At 43.5% G+C, this 18,400-nt stretch overlaps 1 protein-coding gene across 2 annotated transcripts in view; it reads right to left on the bottom strand.

Moving 5' to 3' along the window:
* ADGRV1 (adhesion G protein-coupled receptor V1) overlaps positions 1–18,400 on the bottom strand; it is a 2,479,945-nt gene that overhangs the window by 1,715,554 nt on the left and 745,991 nt on the right. For both annotated transcript variants that reach the window (XM_069627623.1, XM_069627624.1), the window contains exons 25-26: positions 16,779–16,908; positions 9,582–9,662 (exon numbers count right to left, since the gene is read on the bottom strand). In XM_069627623.1, the coding sequence (XP_069483724.1) occupies positions 9,582–9,662; positions 16,779–16,908 (211 nt within the window). The remainder of the gene's footprint in view (positions 1–9,581; positions 9,663–16,778; positions 16,909–18,400) is intronic.

Genomic DNA, 18,400 nt, shown 5'->3' with positions numbered 1-18,400 from the left:
GGCATTGTTTGTCATCTGCATAGTTGTCATACACTACAGGATATCACATTACCATCTGCCATGGCGTCTTCACGATGTACTCTGGCTTTATGGTTCGTCAGAAATGAGTGACCCCCAAGAAGAGGCCTCCCAGGACAACAAGGTGTAATCTTGCGGTCTAGCCACCAGAATGGAATGGTCAACCAGATCAAATGCTGCGGTAAGTTCCAAAAGCATAGGAGAGCAGTTTTTCCTTTATCACAGTACTGCCTGATGTTAGCTTTAAGATCCAATAGAGTGGATTCAGTAATGTGAGCGCTTCTACAGCCTGATTGCTCCAGACCTAAGATGTTGTGTAAACGTAGGAAATCTTGGATTTGGCGATAAGGAATTTTATCCAGAATCTTCAGTAAGAAAGGAGTGTCTGTGATAGGGCAGTAATTGCCCACTAGATTAGGATCCAGGGTGGAGTTTTTCAAGAGGAGAGATATCCATGCCTGTTTTATCTCGAAAGACACATGGCTCTCTAGAAAGGAGGAGTTGACAAATTTGATGATAAGAGGGGTGAGTGGTACAGCACATGATTTAACAATGGAGGCCAGGCAGATATCACCCCTACAGTTTGTTGGTTTAATTTTCTCAGGGATGTCACAAATATCGGCCTCCTTCACCTCCCTAAACTTGAACTGAGGCAGTGAACCGACTGGTCTTCCACACTTGCCCATGGGGGTCAGCCATTCTGGGAAGATAAATTAGCCGCTATGTCATACTTGATTTTCTCAATCTTGTGCAGAATCGCATTCTGAATAGAAGTGCAACACCTGGCATCTTTCGGGGTAGTGGGGACGAGAGGGTGAGGATCTTCCAACTCTCTCAGGATTTTAAACAATTCCTTAGTGTCCGATGCTGCCTCTTTAATTCTTTTGTGTAGGAGGATTTTTTTGCTGTGCAGATGGTGGTTTTATATGCCTTAGCAGCACATTCGTAATGAGGCCCCTAGTGTTCAATATCATACACCGTAGTGTTTTTCTTGACCTTTCTTCAAAGGTGGAATCAACCCTACCAACAGGCGTGTCAACGTGGGAAATATTAATATCTTGCTCTGAACTAACAGACTCATTTTCAGGAGCATCCGAGTTCTGACTAATGATGATGTTTTCTAAAGGATAAGGCTCAGCGCTTACTTGTTCAGACGGTTTTGAGGGGCCTGAATCATTTAGGTTCCTAACAGGATCACCTAGAGGGGGGCATAGCCAACAGTGATTGAGAAAAAGCTTGAACTCATCAAGGAGATGCAGTGCCTCCTATGTGTGTCTTTTATATTATGAGCAAAGGATTCATCTGTCTTAGCCATATTAACAGCTGGAGGATTAGATGATGATAAGGTGTCTTCCTGAGGGGCCGTAACTGCCCCATGTAGTGGGTGGTCAAAAAGGGCAGGACGTTCTGTGGGGCTAACCCACAGTCAGTAACTTCCACATGCAGCATGTTGGAGATATTGTCAGGTGAGAGGTTCTAAGAGGACAGGGCATCTTGCGGGAATGAGGCCCAATTAGTGGCATACACATGCTTGTTGGTGTCACTTGTCACGCTTGGTGAAAGATCAAGTTTCAAGTACGTTTCAAGAAGATTTTTTGGAATCAATCATACCGGCAGGCATGTTAGAGTGTCCTTGCGCGAGATAGTCCAAAATCAAAAAGAAATTAAGAATGAGCTAAGGTTTTCTTACCTTTGAACACATAAACCTGAGCCTGGATGTACTCAGAGGATAACCAGTGAAAAGCAGACTTGTTCAAGCGCCAGCACTCACGGGCCAGAGACACAGCTTAAGGGCAGCAGGAGATCTGAGCAATGTAGTTCAGAAGAACTACTAGTGACGCAACGATCTGACAGAGAGCAGCGAGCCTTCAAAATTGCTCGCAATGCAAAAGTTGTACACAAAGAATGATTTGAGGAATTCACTATTCAAATGTAGCAGTCACCATGAATAAAACAAAATAGCTGTGTTGACTTCAAATAATGCAAACTTCAATGTCAAAGAAAGCAATATGCTTCGTTTAATTCAGGAAATGCAGCAATCATACCCACAAAGTCTAATTCTCACTGACAGACACACAATGCGTGTAATAGGGACAAAGTAAACCACTATGGGAAACAGTGAGCTTTAAGTACCGGGGAAAACCGGCCTTGCTCACACTTCGTTCACTTGAAATATTTGGTGCCAAAGAGTATGTTCACAGATTTCAAACATCAATCATCACAAAGAAGGATACTGGCCGCTGCCTTGTTTTTTGAGGCACTACATCCAGGTCTCATTATCTATCTGAATGGGAAGAACTTGTCCCGTAACCCTGGGCAAAAGGCCTTTAGCAGCAGAAAGATGTTCCAGAGGACCAGAAAGTACTATGAACATTCAGAGAGCATGCACAAAACAATCTTGGAGGGTAGTATCTCAACCTATTAGAGAGGACTCGCCAGAGATCGAGGATGGTTCACAAAGGGTAACCCTTGATCGAAATTGGAGTCCTGGAACCACCAATGAATACCCTCCTGGATCACTGTAGTTGGAATGGAGAGTGTGCTGCCTGACTGATCCGTGTACTGGCTAGATGTAACTCAGTCTTCCTCATCTTGAGCTAGGTTAATGGAACCGCCAGCACAAAGAATGCTGGGAGACCCAGGAGTCTCTGGAACCACTGGGCCGAAGTCTGGGACCTGGACAAGAAGCAGATGATGATTCTCACTTATGAGTGGAAAACTCTGCCTCTCTGAGATTCCTTGAAGTATCCAAAAAGGATAATGCTCGGCCTTAGGTTAAGCTTAGATATCTCATGATTTTTCGATAGGCCCATATCATAGAGGACAGGAAGGATGGCCTTTAGAGTGCTGAGGGACCCTTCCTCCAAAGGAACCCAGATGAGCCAAAACTTAATGTATTGATACATTTGGAGGCATTTCAGGTCAAGAGAGCTGCAAGTATCAACCTCAACTTGGTGAGGACACTGTGGGCAATATTGGCCAAATGATAGGACTCTGTAATTATAGTGCATTTGCGTCAGGGACAGGCAAGCAAGTTTACCAATTGGAATGTGTATGTTTTGAACCTTCAGGTCCACTATGCTTTGTTAAGGGTTGGTGAAGGGTTGGTTGAATATAGGCAGGTGTAATCAGTTGTAATCAGGTGTGATCAGGTGTGATCAGGTGTAATCATCTTGAATTTCTCCATAGGGAGGCAGAGATTTAGAAGGGAATTGCCCAGCTCTGTGTGTAGGCTATCCTTGCTCTTCTTGCTCCTCTTGGGCACATACCCCACTGGGAATGTCCTCAATGGCACCCATGTGCAATAGGTGTTGAATGAGAAAATGTGAGGCAGAAACTACCTAATTAAGTGTAGAAGAGGAAGGGGAAGAGAAAAAGGGTTAGCTAGCATTCCTGGAAACCAGCAAAAGAACCTATGGTTTCAATATGATGTATCCCCAGCCTCCCAGGGAAGGCAAGACTAAACCTCCGACAGTGGAGTCATGGATCTAGATATAAATGTCATTGAGAACTTTTTTTACCCGGGGGGAGCATTTCTGATGAAAGGAGCCTTTAGTAGTGGTGCTCAGGTTCTTCCAATATGTGCTAGGGAACATGTCAGGCTACCTGCTGCAATGGTCATGGAAAGGGAAATCCCTTATGTCCAGAGATGGAGCTGGATTGAATGCAGTTAGGTGGGGCCTTGGTCAACACTACTAAAGATTTGCTGGTTGCATTGAAACATTTGAAGAGAAGGAGCCAAGTACCCCCACCTCAACCAATTCACCCATATTGCCTATATGTTGGGAACCAGAGTGTCAAACACGGGCATAGCCATTGAATATACAGATACCAAGGAGAATCCTGGAAGCAACGGTCCCATTCAGAAAACCATACTTGCATACAAGACAGTGTGATGGCCATTTGAATGAAATCCCAGAAGAAACAGGACAGCTGAATGTAAGAGAAGAATGGTGATGTCACCGTCACACATGAAGCAAAGCTGACGTACATAGAAGAGATGCAGGGACAAGAGAATGAAGATATTCTATTAATCATTAAGAAAATATCAAAAGATAAGTGACATCTTGGGATCAAGATGAAAAAACCTATGCTACAGAACTGATGAAGATATCAAGTAATTTTACACATGTACATATGCAAAGAAACGTAAGCAGACAAAGTATTTTTGAGGCTAGCTTTATAGTGTATAGATTGCGGCATGCGCCAATGTATATATACAGGAGTAAATGAAGAATGGATGTTTCCACTACCTATTATAGCAGAGCTGGACTAAAAAAGGAAGGCCTCTTTTTTCAGTGTGTCGCAGTTAAAAACAATTGAATTAATTAACAGGAGTGAAACTCAGAAAGGCAAGGCTAGATGAGCCAAGGTCTTATCAGGCTGGGCCGAGCAGATATTGGATACAAATCATGTGAAAGAATGAAACTCCTGTTCAGAAGGCATGGACAAAAACAAGGAAGACGTCAGAGCTCTATTTGAAAATACTATTTAAATGCACTAAAGCTCGATTTTGTGGTCTTCAGTCACGTGGAAGGATCAAGTTGGACGAACATGACGACCATACCTACGAATGACGGCAGAGCGTGCCTTCACTCACCTGAATTCTCTAGAGCAAAAGAACACTCCCAAGGACAAGTTCAAAGCCTTAATTGACAGCAGACCACTGAGGTGATGATAGATGATATGCCTGCATGCTGCTAACGTAGGTGGAAAAGTATTGACACAGCTTATAGTGCCAACCAATTGCAGAGGGGTGCTTGATTAAGGATCCTATAGTCTGTGTAACCAATGGGACGTTGTGTATTTAGTGATGTTCATAGTGACCTGTATAAGGGGAGGCTTAGTTGCCCCACCTGGTGTTAAGAAACCTATCACTTTCTTAGACTAATATGGAACGTATAGTTAGATGTTCCCGTAGAACCAATCACAATAGCCACTAGGTTTTTGAAGTTTGCCACGTAGGATGACGTAAGTAAATAAGTAGGTTGACATCATCAATGACGATTTTGTGTTATAAAAGAATGCTATTTTTTTAGATGCATTGAGAGAAACTATGCACTGTGACACTCTTTGATGCCCGTTGGACTCCCTGTTTTAGATAATTGATATTAAATCAGTTATATTTTTGCCAACTACGTGAGTCATTTTGATTATTGATGCTTGAGCAACTTCTGCATCCCCATTCATCTCAAAGGCATTGCTACCTCGTCTTAAAGGGCTGGAGTATCCCAATTCACATTAATGTAGTTCCTCACCCATTCTGGAGTGGAATAGGTCTGAGCTGTCAAAGCCAAAGTCCAGGATCTTGCCATGGGCATCCTGGGTACAGTTTGTGGCCCTAAACCAGGCAAACTGCTGCATAACAGTCCCCATGCAAATGCCTCTAGCTCTATAGTCACTACAATGAAACAAGGCTTCCATGATGCCTTGGGCCAAAAGGTGAGCATCAATGAGGTCCAACATGAATAAAGTCTGCTACTCTGGGGAAAGATCATCCTGAAACTGAGCAACTTCCTTCCATAATATTTGGTTGGTCACAACCAGCATTGTGCCATCGTTGGACTAGATTAAGTGCATGGTTGAATAACAATACAACTTCTTGCCAAAGTCACCTAGGAGCTTCTCATCCCTGCCAAGAGTATTGTTAAGGACTGGCTAGAATCAGAAGAGAAATAGGACATAGAATAAATGTGCTTTAGCTGATACAATCGAGGATACCGTTTGAGAGTGGGCAGAAAACTCAAATTGTCTGGGAGAAGCTGCCTGTGCCAGATGTCCACCTTTCTATTAGTAGCCAGTGTCAAATGGAGCTTTTGCCATTTTTATATGTTTCCATAATGACATCCTTCTGTAGGGGTGTGCCAGTCCTCACAGTTCACATGCCATAAAACGCGTAACAGGAACCTCACCAAAGCTGAGAGTTCTTTCAGAGCAGGAATGCCAAGAAATGCAATCACTCCCTCCATCCGATCATGTGCGACATGAACAGTAGTGGAATGGTCCATCTCTGTATCATCACTGGTGGTGGAGCCTGCCTGGTCATGGGAAGGGTTCTCCAGATGCAGGAAGAGATCTGAAATGGAAGAATAGCCTGGAGAAGGCCTACTTCAGGGCTCCCCAAGAGGAGCAGGGTCATCCTGATCTGAAAACTGCAAAGGCTGTGGCTTATCCTGATCTGGCATTGCTACACATTTAGAGCTGGGAGGATGAGGGGCGGTAGTATCATATGGTCCTCCAGGGCAGGGGGCTGCAGAGCTGAAGAATGAGGTTGCAGAGACAGGGAATTTGCATTGGTGACATTGACTGGGACAGAATCTCCTTAAGTAGCTTCTCAGGGCCAAGAAGTGAAAAGGCAGCTGTGAGAACAAGAGTAAGAAAATGTGGAAAATTAAAGAAAAATCAAAACCACTGCTGGGCAGGCATCCAGTCCTGATGAGCATTGCAGGGAGGTGGAGACAATGTGGTTCCATGTGTTAGAATCCCCGCAATAATATTGTGATACATAAATATTGCCATATTTTTGTGGTGATATTGACCCATGGACCCTGCGGGGGACACCCCTGCAACCCCTGCATTATTTTAAAACGTGCGGAGGACACCCCCGCTCCCACAAATTATCCCCCCAAAAATATCACCTATGGTGAGACAAACGGCCATATGTACGGCAATATTTTTGATGGGGATATTTTGTAGGGATACCAAAAATGTACAGTGAAGACTGCACAAGCCCACTTGCTCTTTGGCTGCATTGAATTCAAGAACATTTGCATGGCTTCAGACCCATCCCCTTACAATGGACTTCCATAAATAAGGGGAAAAGTGGTGGGGTATAGGAGTACAGTGCATATAGACCCCACTGTAAGAATGACCTATGCATAGTCTCCCCACTATAATAATTAACCATACATATATGCATTTCCATAGTGGATACCATGAAAATCTGATAAGATGTCATTCCTTCATAGGTGAGGATCCTAGCTTATGCTGGTTGATCAACGCATAATCAACAGAAGTTAGCCAGCACTCAACAAACTGTGGAAATAAGACATCTCAATCGACCAACTCCAACACACAGACACTGTAAGGGCATGCCATGCTAGTTACTGACTGTCATTTTTCAAACCAACTCAGGGCACTTGGAGAACAATAAGAATGACTATAAAATGGCAACACATTTGGGCCCTGCTAAATCTCTAACAGGGTGTGCTCACCCTTGTTTATCAGTACCAAAAATGCAACACAGGACTTCAGCTCCATACAACCACAAAGAAACCAAATGCCTTTCAATACAAAGCAAACAACATTGGTGTCCTGAGTTTGCATCTGATACAAAATACATGACCAACCACTGCCCATTGACTATCAATTTCTCCATTTTACTCACCAAACACAAATTCAACTTGCCACCCGCACAAGGCTTTTAAAGATCCTTTCCCCAGACTACAAACGACATAATTCTACACTCCAACACCACCTGGCAGACCCAGCCCCTGGGCAATGCACTCTGATGTGGCAAGCACGAGGTTTCCTCTCTGGACACAAAAGTCCTTGATGCTCCTAAAACATCACCTGCCTCATCACGAGTTCGGCGGTAACCCTTAAATGCGGCGGTAATGGTATTACTGCTACATTTAAGGGTATGCCAAATCACGGGTTTGGCAGGATTTACACCCAGCTCTGAACTGGGGGCAAATCTGCTGCTATTTGGCCGATTTTTGGCACTATTAGTGCCGTGTTAATACCGCCGGTGGTAGTAGTGCCGACAATTCCCCATTGGGCCCAATGGGGAATGGGGAATTCCCGATACCGCCCAACTCGTGATGAGGCCCCACATCTAAAAGGTTGTCAAGCACACAGAGCTCAGGCTACCTCTGATCTGAAACATCAAGACAAAGCACTGCAATCTTGCCTTTCCCTGTAATAATTAACCAAACCTACCCCCTCTCTTTCAGATCTGCAGGTCCTCTGGAGACCATACAAATGGCAGCAGTGCATGGCACTAATCCTAATATGATACCATGATATCACTATTGTGTGTGTGCCACTTTCTGAGTTGTGTAGGCATTATCAAGCATTTTGCAATTCACAGCAACATCTGTTACTCTTGTTCTCAGGTACTATTTCAATCAGAGTATGTGTTTTTTTAATGTGATCAACTTGCTGTATCATCAAGACCACTACAAAAGTAATTAAGTGCTTGTAAGTATCATATGAGTCGGCCTTCATCTTCCCATTATGCTTGAAGTACTAAGTGGAAGTAGACCATCCTGGAGACATAGCACTTGATTTATACACCAGACTGAATGTATACTGGGAGTGCAAAGGCAACAGTTCGAACAATGGCTAGTCATCACTGCACTGTCCTTATGCATTCCCTGGCAAAGACACAGCCCGAGACTCCTCTCTTGTTTACCAGCATGATCCTAATTATTTTTCAGTCTTTACCATGCCAAGGCTTGCCATTTTAGCAGCTCAGCAATGCCAGCCTTCATACTGCTGGGCCTGGACATTGACAACATTCTCAAACCTCAATCAGGCTGTGGTTCTGTTGAGCACCCCGCCTATCATCTAGGTCTGTTATGTTGTCCTGTACCTTAGACTTAATTCATTTTGGATTCGAATTGTTGTGAGACTGGCGAATAGAAATCTACTCCCAAGACAGTGACTTCTCTGCTGGCAACTAAATACTAGAATACTTGGTCACGGGAATATGCATACACAGGCCATCCGGATCCTAGTATACAATCATTTTGGCCCAACGCCACGCCCCGTTTGGGTATCAGGACAATGAACCTCACTCCATGAATGGATGAAAATGTGCATCAGCCATTGACTCACTATGGATCAACTTGCACGTGACTTGCTATGACCAATAATGATTGTACATATATGAAACACATCACTTCAGCAGTAACAAAAATGTTAATATTGCTTGTTATTAATTGATTAAACACAGGATCAGTTTTTACACAGACAAGAGCGTTTGGCTGCATAGGATTAAAGAGACTCCAGTGTTGCATTATACATATGTCACCAATTAGGCGAATGCAGTAAGAGGAACACTTGCGATGTTGTTAGTACTGTATTTTCTCAATGATGGTGCAAGCACTGACCTACATCTACTGTCAGATATACGTGAACAGGGAGCATGTTTCTCCCGGAATATGTGAGCTAGTACCATTTAATGCTACTGAGTTACCCAAGTATTTGACCAGAGGGGGGAATGATGTGCAATCGATTTCCACCTACATGGATCTGTGTTTGCTTTCTAAGTGAACAGTAGCAGATTGTATGAGCAAGTTATACAACATACAATGGACTGAAAGGAATACTGACAGACATAAATAAAAGAAAATGGGATTGTCCAGTTTAGAACATACACTAGCGGTGCATATCTAAATTATCCATGACAATGTACACCGTGCACCATGATCTCTTAGCCAAATATGGCTGCTTCGGTGTCCCTGTTCTGTAGTTTCAATATAAGGTACAAACAAACTTTCTCTGAACTAGTTAAAACACATTACTAAACTAGGTTATGCGCAGACAGTAGTACTTACCGCTGTGATGGAGAGCCGGAAGGAAGAAGTGCATGTCCCCATCACCACTAGCGCTGCCATCCTCCCTTAAGAGCTCAGCAACTTGATAGGGAGACAGACAGAGATAGACATAGACATATACACATAAATAAGAAGGAGCGCAGAAGGAGAAGGTGGAAATCAGATCACAACGCCAGTCAGCGGAAAGCGAGGCGGCATATACATCAATGGCAGTGGCCTCCGCTATTTCCCGACCAGGCAATTTTAGAGACAGGAAACATATTTATGATGCAAACAAATCTCTGATTTGCATTCCAAATTGCTCAGGTTTATTGAACTGGGATATTGTTTCACATGCAGTCTATAAAGGGAAACCTCACTTATACTGGCTCAAAAATAAAAAGCTGAAGCGCCTAATGATGTGTTGACACAGTCATTTCATTCACATTTAACAAGGTGAAAAACATTGTATTTTTCATTTGTTAACACAAAACATCTTGCATTTTTACTTATTGATGGCAACCTTAAGAGATCTGAACCGTCAAATATGTTGCACGTGGGACTCAAAGTGAAGAAGACATTTGAGGGGCTGTTTTTTTTACAAGGTAACCATTTTCCTGTGTACCCTGAAGAAGGTTGCGGTTTAAGGTGATTGTGCTATGCTCTGCATCTCCTGGAGTATTTGACTGCTCAGAAAGTCTCAGAGGTGTAGGAGTCCGTAGTCCTTTTGCTGTAAAATGGTTATTAGACGCTGCTCACGTCTCTCTTTGCACATTGGCTCAGAAACCTTGGACGGATATATAAGAAAGGCTCAGATCCTCTGTTGTCTGTCTGCTGCTGTGCTTTGCATCTCACAGGTAGCAGGTGAGATATGGTGGCCTTGGAGCCTGTGTAGTGGACTAGGAGAGATGGGGTTTCTGAAGGCTACCCCCACCTCCATCAACAGACTGGACAGGAGACTTTCGGCAGATACAAAAGAATGACTCCACAGTTCTAAGGTGTTGCTCGGAAGCATGTGCTGCGTATGCCCAGCCATGTTTGTTTTCATTCAGTCACTCCTCAGAAGGTAGGCCTTTTGTTGCACTGACAAATAGAATTAGAGGCAGTCCACATCTGCAGGGTAGAATTTTCTTCTGAAAATGCAGATTTCTGATGAGCACAGACTTTCGAAAGTCTCTTCAAATTTTAGAAATCACCTGCACATTTTGAAACGTTTGAACGGTTTCAGCAGATTTCCCCAGAATTTCCGACTCCACAGAAATATGAAAAATGTTTCTGCAGATTCTCACAATGTTTTCCATGGATGTTCCCTGTCTTAATTATAATGCACAAAGACATCACAAATGGTATGCTTTGATTGACCCAACCGAGAATGTAATAGAGCATAAGATCCAGTAGATTAAACAGTCTGGCCTCAAGAATTACTGTCACAATTATTGCCACTCTCCAGATTATTGCATTCTAGGGCTTTCACACCTCATTGGGTACTCTTTGGAAACACAAAGATCACAGAACCCTCTTTCTGATAAACATGTTAATTTTGAAGAACATTATAAAAGTCACAATCCAAAGAGGGGTCAACAGAGACAAAAAACTCAAGGCAGACTCAAGACTAACACGCTAAGCTTATCAAATGGCAAATTAAAAACAGAAAGGCTAGTCACTTATGACAAATTACTTGGACATGATATAGAGAATTCTGAGAAAAGCATCAATGAATGAGCAACACAAATGAACATCTATCTCTGAACCTCCAGCCCTCGACCTGAGAATTACAACATAAACACCCGACTCTTGCAACTTCCAGAAGATAAATCAAAGGAAGTATCTAGGTCTAAGAAACTGAAGAAGAAAAAGGGGCTGCTAGTGAAGTGAACAATATAGAGATGTGGGTATTGTGAGTGTGGGGTGACAGGCACCTCTATCCAAGAAATTCCCACTAAAACTAAAGAGCTGTTTCCTCCATATATCTGGAACGGCGGTAAAGGATGTTGTCAAAAGGCTTGGAGGTTCTGAGCTAAGAGAGAATACAATGCTGATGACCAGATGAGGACAGAGAGAGTGTAAGTTAGCTGGGTAATGATTTAGGCACCCATATGTTATTTCACACCCCACTATTAAATCTCACCTGTGTCTATGATTTCCCGACAGATAGTTCCCATCTTTCTGTATGAGAATAATACCACACAGAAAATACTGCAAATACTTATATAATGGCAACATTTATTAAGAGGGCCAAGAGGTATGTCGAAAGAACCTAGAAAGAGGGAAAATATCAAATAATGGAAAAATAAAGAATACATTAGAGAATGTGAGGATATGATATTATTGCACATGATCCTCGGAAGATATTGAAAAGAGTATCAATACGCAAAAAGTATGCAGAGTGTTGCAGCATGAAACTCTAGGAGAGTTTGCGAGTGCAATGGAGCGTTAGACAGCAAACCTTATAAAAGCCACCTTAAAAATGCGAGCAAGGCTCAAGAGAAGAGCACCTAGAAAACAATTGGAACACTATAATGCGAGACATCTACTAGTCACACAAGGCACTGCCAAGATTACATCAAGAGTAATGAAAAAATGTACAGGGAGGCCCACATAATGGGAAGCATAAAGAAATACCTGTGGTCCCCTGTGAAGTCAGGAATCATTAGAAAGTCAGAACAACAAGTAACTGGGTGACGCGCTTCACTTTTAGGGAAACATTAGAAGGGGACACAATGCCGGATGGGAACCTCGTACCCTTGAAAGAAGGGAGCAGCTAATTAAAGATGGAGCACCTAAAGTCATAGCACTGAGGGTTTCATGGGAAAGGGAGTTTAGGGGCTATTAATCAACTGAAAGGCAACAGAACCGAGAAATTAAAAAAGGGAAAATAACGAACGCACTAAAAGGAGGGTCAATGAATCTTATGAGCATTCCTTTTCAAAATAGGGAGACAAAGCATGTGCGAATTTACAAAAATAAACACTAAATTGACAATATATTGAGGCAGAGAATACAGTTTATCTAAAGGGATGGTAAAGAGAAAAAAGAATATGTGTGTTATAAAGCAGGGCACAGAGTCAATATGGGGACAACTGTGGAGAAGAGGCCAAAGACTGTACATGTCATAATGAATAAACATTACCATTACCATTGCCATAAAGAAAGGCGTGGTCTGGATAAGGGAGGCTGCAGGTTACAAACAAAGCCGCCATCAAGGTTTGCCAATGCAAGCATCTCCAGAGCTCCATAGCCATTAAGGTACCGAATGCCATCAAGCAGAAGACTGATGGTGGCTCTATAGAATTGTAAGGGATATTCCAGGCTCTCGGTAATTTTCCTATAAATCATTTCTGTTTCTGGGCTGCGTTTCTTTCCAATCCAACAGCTAAAAGTGAGCTCTTCAACAAATATTTAGAGATTCTCTTTTGCAAAACCAATAAAACAGGAGATTCTCTTTTGTTGCATTTTGGTGCCCAAAGCTGATATGTGCCAATGTAGGTCGATTTAGAGCAGTAGGTATTAATTCGTTTATTTATGTTGGGAACACATAGAAGAACTACTGTACATAAAAACGCAAATTAGCACGGGGGTCAAACTCATTTGTGTGGAAGTGTTTTGGTAGTACAACAACCAAGAAGAGGGTTACATGAAAATGGGGCTCTATCCAGAGAGAGTTCGTCATGGCTGCTATGGGCCTTATTTCAGAAATGGTGCACTGCTGCAAGTGTAATTTAGCAAGATATTAGCAGTAAGGATATAATTGCCCTAGTGCAAAAAACAAGTGCTCTTTAAAAGCATTTTTGCACTAGGAAAATATTTACCATAGTGTTAATAGGGCACAGTAATTGCACCAGGATAAACTTAGCCTTCACAAAAAATGCATTAAAGGACTGTGTATTTACACTACGGTTATTTTTGGAGGTATGCCCCAGACCGAGGTGGTTAGGGCGATTAGCACCTCAGACTGACATTTTGTGGGAAATTGGCTGCACGCTTCACATGAGTGCTGACTTCCCATAAAAAAAAAAATACAAACAAAGATGGCTGGCAGGGAACCAGAAAAAGGACACTGTCCCTTTTCGATTTTCATGGTGCCCACGAAGCAGATGGAGCAAGGCACAGGAGCAGGAAAGAACCGCACTAGGTAAAGTTGAGAAAGGGGTGCAAAGGCCACCAACAGTAACAGAGTGAGTGGTCTGAGAGGCAGCCAGCGAGGTACGGAACACAGGCTTATACCAGCAAAATAAACCCGGGTTCCTAGCCTCCCGATAGATGGTGACACTCAACCAGGTGCTAATGGTAGACTTTTTTTAAAGTATCCCACTGGCACATACTCCAAATTTCCCTTTAGAATGTTTAATAAATGAGACAGTTGAATTATTTGACATTTTAATGATATGCTGCACGGCTTGTATTCTGCAGGAAATATAGAAACATTTCAGAAGGGGATTTTCGAGTGCATTATAGACACATTGCTTAGTGGCTCTTGTTGCACCTCAGGAGAAGGGACAGAATTGGCCCTGGGGCTACATAACCGATGCAACGACGTCACTCTCACCTAAAATAAAGCAATCCGGTGGGGACACATCAATCCCCCCTTTAATAGGACAACATGTTGATATTGGAAGTGAGTAGACATGTCTCTAGTCCTTGGCCAGGGATTAATACTATTATTGCTGCTAACAGTCTTTTCATTTTGTGAGTCTTCATGACTGTCCGAGTGTCTCTGTATATTTTCTTGGGTTATGTGGATGTCTTTGGTACCCGCTAGTGGTTTCATTTTTAAAAGCTGTGACACAATTTAAACACAAAACTGCAACATTGGAAACCGGTTGAAAATTCAAGGAATAGGGCATAAGCACTTGTGAGAAGTGGCTTTATGATGAACTCTTTTGAATGTGTACAATGATGCAACGTTGACCCTGCAGCCTTCATGAAAAGGGGGAGGAGTCCCCAATAACTGCTTACTTTGTCTGTATGTCTCTGAGGGAGCCCGGTCAATTTACCGAAAATAATTCTGGGGTCAGACTATCAAAAGAGCGCGCTGCGCACAATTCGCCATGTAATCATTAGCGCTTGTTTTTAAAAAGGTATACACCCCACAATCGTACATTGCGCGGATTCGCCCTGAAACACAGGCTCTAACCCTTGCAATTATCGCACAGGCGCTAAGGACTCAGCCCTTTTGATTAATGGGCTGCGTCACTGCGTGTCATTTAGAAGCACCAAAGGCAGCAGCATTTCCTCAGGGATATAGAGGTGACTGCAAAAGCGAGAGACGTAATGGGCCTGTTTTGCACATCGTTTTTGAATGGGACTTTTCCATTTAAATACTTTTTTTTTAAATTCAGGCCCACTCTGTTAAATAAAACTTGACTTGCCACCATTGAGTCACATGTAAGAAAAGTGAATGTAAAGCAGAGAGGGTAAACTGACAGAGGTTGCTGTATGCAGTGCTTAATAACTTCAAAGATTCTCCTGTTTGTTGTGTTGTCATTGTCACAAATATGTTAGCCCCCACCCAACCTGCCCCTCCCACCCCAGGTCAGTCAATAATTATTCAGAATACCCTTTGCCACTGCCTTTTTCAAAATTTTTCCCCTAGAGCAGCAGTGGTTTAAGGCAGTCGAAATCAGTTATACAGGAAACAGTGCTATACACATGGTAATGATATTTAAATGCTTTCAAGACAATGGGCCTCATTACAAGCATGGCGGTCCGGGAACTACGGTACCGGTCAGCATGCCGGTACTGTAGTTCCCGGACCGCCATGCTACGAGCTGTGCTCGCGGGTGCCGGTCAGCCCGCCAGGTTTTTCCTGGCAGGCTGACCGGCACCCGCAAGGGCAGCACGTCAGATGCATCTGCAGCACTCTGAATGCACCGGTACATCTGACGTCCCAATTCCCATTCAGCACTACAGGGCCAAATGGGGATGGGGAGTCCCTTGTTTCCAGCACCCACAAATGGGCAATTACCAGGTCCGCCGAACTCAGCACGACCAGGTTCTTGCCCATTCGCGGGTGCCAGAACAAAAGCAACTCCGGTGGCAGCCACCACCAGAGTTGTAATGAGGTCATCATAATCAGGCTGGCGGTAGCCTGTAACACGGGCACGGCTGCCACCGGTATTTTATTTTTTCCGGTGAGGAGAAATGGGCAATTACCGGGTCATTACAGCCTTGCCGGACCTTGTATTTGCCCATTACTGGGCGCCGGGAATAATTCTTCCCCATTCCCATTTGAGCCCCATAGGGAATGTGGATGCCGGATGCATCGGCACCCGCGAGCACAACTCGTAGTTTGCCGGTCTGGGAATTACAGTACCGGCAAGCTTCCAGGTACCGTAGTTCCCAGACCGGCAAACCTGTAATGAGGCCCAATTCCTTTCATTCTTCACGCATGCAAACTTCACTCACGCATTCAATATGCTGACACACTTGTGAAAACCACCTTCTATCATTTTAAACAGCAGCAGGTCACCAGCTCAATGTGTACTAATCACGTAGCAGAGAGGGGGGGGGTCTGTATTTCCCTAACTTGAGGCTTCATTAGGCCATCTAGCCGTTGGCAGAATGTGGGAGAGTTCTGCTAAGTATGATAATTGCATAGCGCCATCTACACACTAAGTGCATCTACTGTTTGCACGCACATAAACATATGCGTTTAACCATGACAGATGAGCGCTAAAATAATAGGCACAGAGAACAAGTAAAATGTGCGCAAACAAAGTGACCGAAAGCGCCAACGCACACCTACGTTAAATGCAAACCAGCGCTCCAAGCAGTGGCTGGAAGAAAAATAAACAACGCTGACCTATGATAATCGGGCCCCAGAGTGGTATATTTCACCGAAGACCGTAATACCAAAAAAACCACCGAAAATTTTAAATAAATATATATAGGGTAGTGGGGGAAGGGGTTAAAATGAGCCACGATTGGATTGGGCTGGCGTTATAAGGGTAGAAAATCAGGGGGTTTGCGGGCTACCCCACCAAATAGAAGAACAAAAATTTCTGTTTTTCGGTATTGTGGTCGCAATGAAACGTACCACTCTGAATTTTCCGTAGGTGAAATCACATATAACCGCCTCTGAGTGCTGGGAACCTTGGGTGTTTATCCCAACAGGGTGTAGGGGTGCCCATAATTGTGTGTTATGCCACATGATGTCCCCACAGCTCATTAGTGCAGCCACGCATGCCAACAAAAGCCGAGGGGTCCCACGAGCCTTACCTCCTCCTTCTGGATTCAGAAGTTCAACTCTGAAAGATTTTGCCAGTTCAGGGACGGAATCGTCTGTGATGTTGACATTTATATATCGATATCTTTCTCCTGGCTGAAATTCCAAGTTCCCTGATACTTCCTAAAATATAAAGTCTGTTAGACGATCATACATGCAATATAGTAAAATGACAAGCAATATAGCAAAGGTGACTTCCAAAAATCCCCTCTTCTGTGGATCCTTTCCTTTGCAAAATCTTACAACCCGCAAAGGAGGCTGACACCAAATGTAACCTTTTGATTCAGAATATTAATTTTACCTTTTTACTATCGCTACTAGACCCTTTTCAATAAAACATAAAGGTCAAAAGCAGAAAAATGTAAAACACTTCTCTACAATTTCGTTGTTATTCTTCCACTTTTTATTTTTCATGTGCGTCCTAATAATACGCCGCAGTAATCCCAATACACATACCCATGCGTGGATCAGGGGCGCTAGTAACCATGACGGGGTGTCCAGTTAACACAGACAATGCACTTGCAGCCCTAACTGTGAACAACAGTGAATACCTTCCCATAGGTTTGCATCCTATTAGGACCCACATTGGAATCCTAGGAGCCAAACAAGAGCCATGGCTTGCAGCCAACTCCCTGTGCTTGCTGCTTCGCTCCCTGGCCTCGCCTCTGCCTTCTTCTATTTTCACTCGTCTCCCTCTCTCTCTTTTCCTCTTCCTCCAACCTGACTACTGCATAGCTCTCAACTCACACGCTTTTGGCGGGTGTCACCCGCATTCTAAACAGCTGACTCACCCGCCAAGACTCCTGCATGCCCATTCATTTCAATGGGCCTCTCACCCGCCAAAAATAAAATCGGGTGTTTTCACCCGCCTTTGTGACACAAATGGTTGAGAGCTATGCTACTGACACTGGCTCTGTGGCCACCGAGTGACAGTTGATTGATGGATATCAGAATGTTTTTATTTACCCGATGACCTTCATTTTTCTCTGTGAAAACGGAGGGTAAAATCTAAGCACTTATGCCCCACACCTAGGTGCTAATAGCATTCAAGCACGTAACCGCCGGGAAACACCCATTGTTAAGTATGATAGCCCGGAGGATAGATCAGGGGCAATGTGTTTGTCTTGAAAGCAAGACAATGCAGAGCAACACAGGTTCAAATCCTGGTCCTGTGCTTAGGTACTGGTCTCTGGTATTAAGCTCATTATAAAAGATGAATGAATGAATGAATGAATTTTCCCACCTCATGAGCCATCGCTTTTGCTCTAGGACACATAAGCACTGGTAATACAAGTGGTGCATGGCGATGTTGCTTAACTTACTTCCGTACCATTTTTTGGGGATGCACATGTCAGTACATTATTGTACTGAGGAGTGTTGAAACTTGAGGGAAACGTCTTTAGTCAGATAACGGCATACGCAGAATCTACACGTCCGCCATCTTATCCTTTATCCTCACACTCTCGCTGTTTCACACCAAATCTCCCTGTTCCAGCATTCTACAACAGCGGGTTCTAATGTTCGACAGAGAATGTGAGAATTATGCCTTAAGTACATTAGAGCGCAGAGTGATTCATGTCTCAGGTACTTTCTCACCAAGCTCACGTTCGAAGTA

Source organism: Ambystoma mexicanum, chromosome 6p, assembly GCF_040938575.1.
Source record: "Ambystoma mexicanum isolate Mex_15411 chromosome 6p, UKY_AmexF1_1, whole genome shotgun sequence".
Lineage (NCBI taxonomy): Eukaryota > Metazoa > Chordata > Amphibia > Caudata > Ambystomatidae > Ambystoma > Ambystoma mexicanum.
The sequence above is the reverse complement of the archived record's forward strand: the minus strand, read 5'-3'. Positions and strand labels throughout refer to the sequence as shown.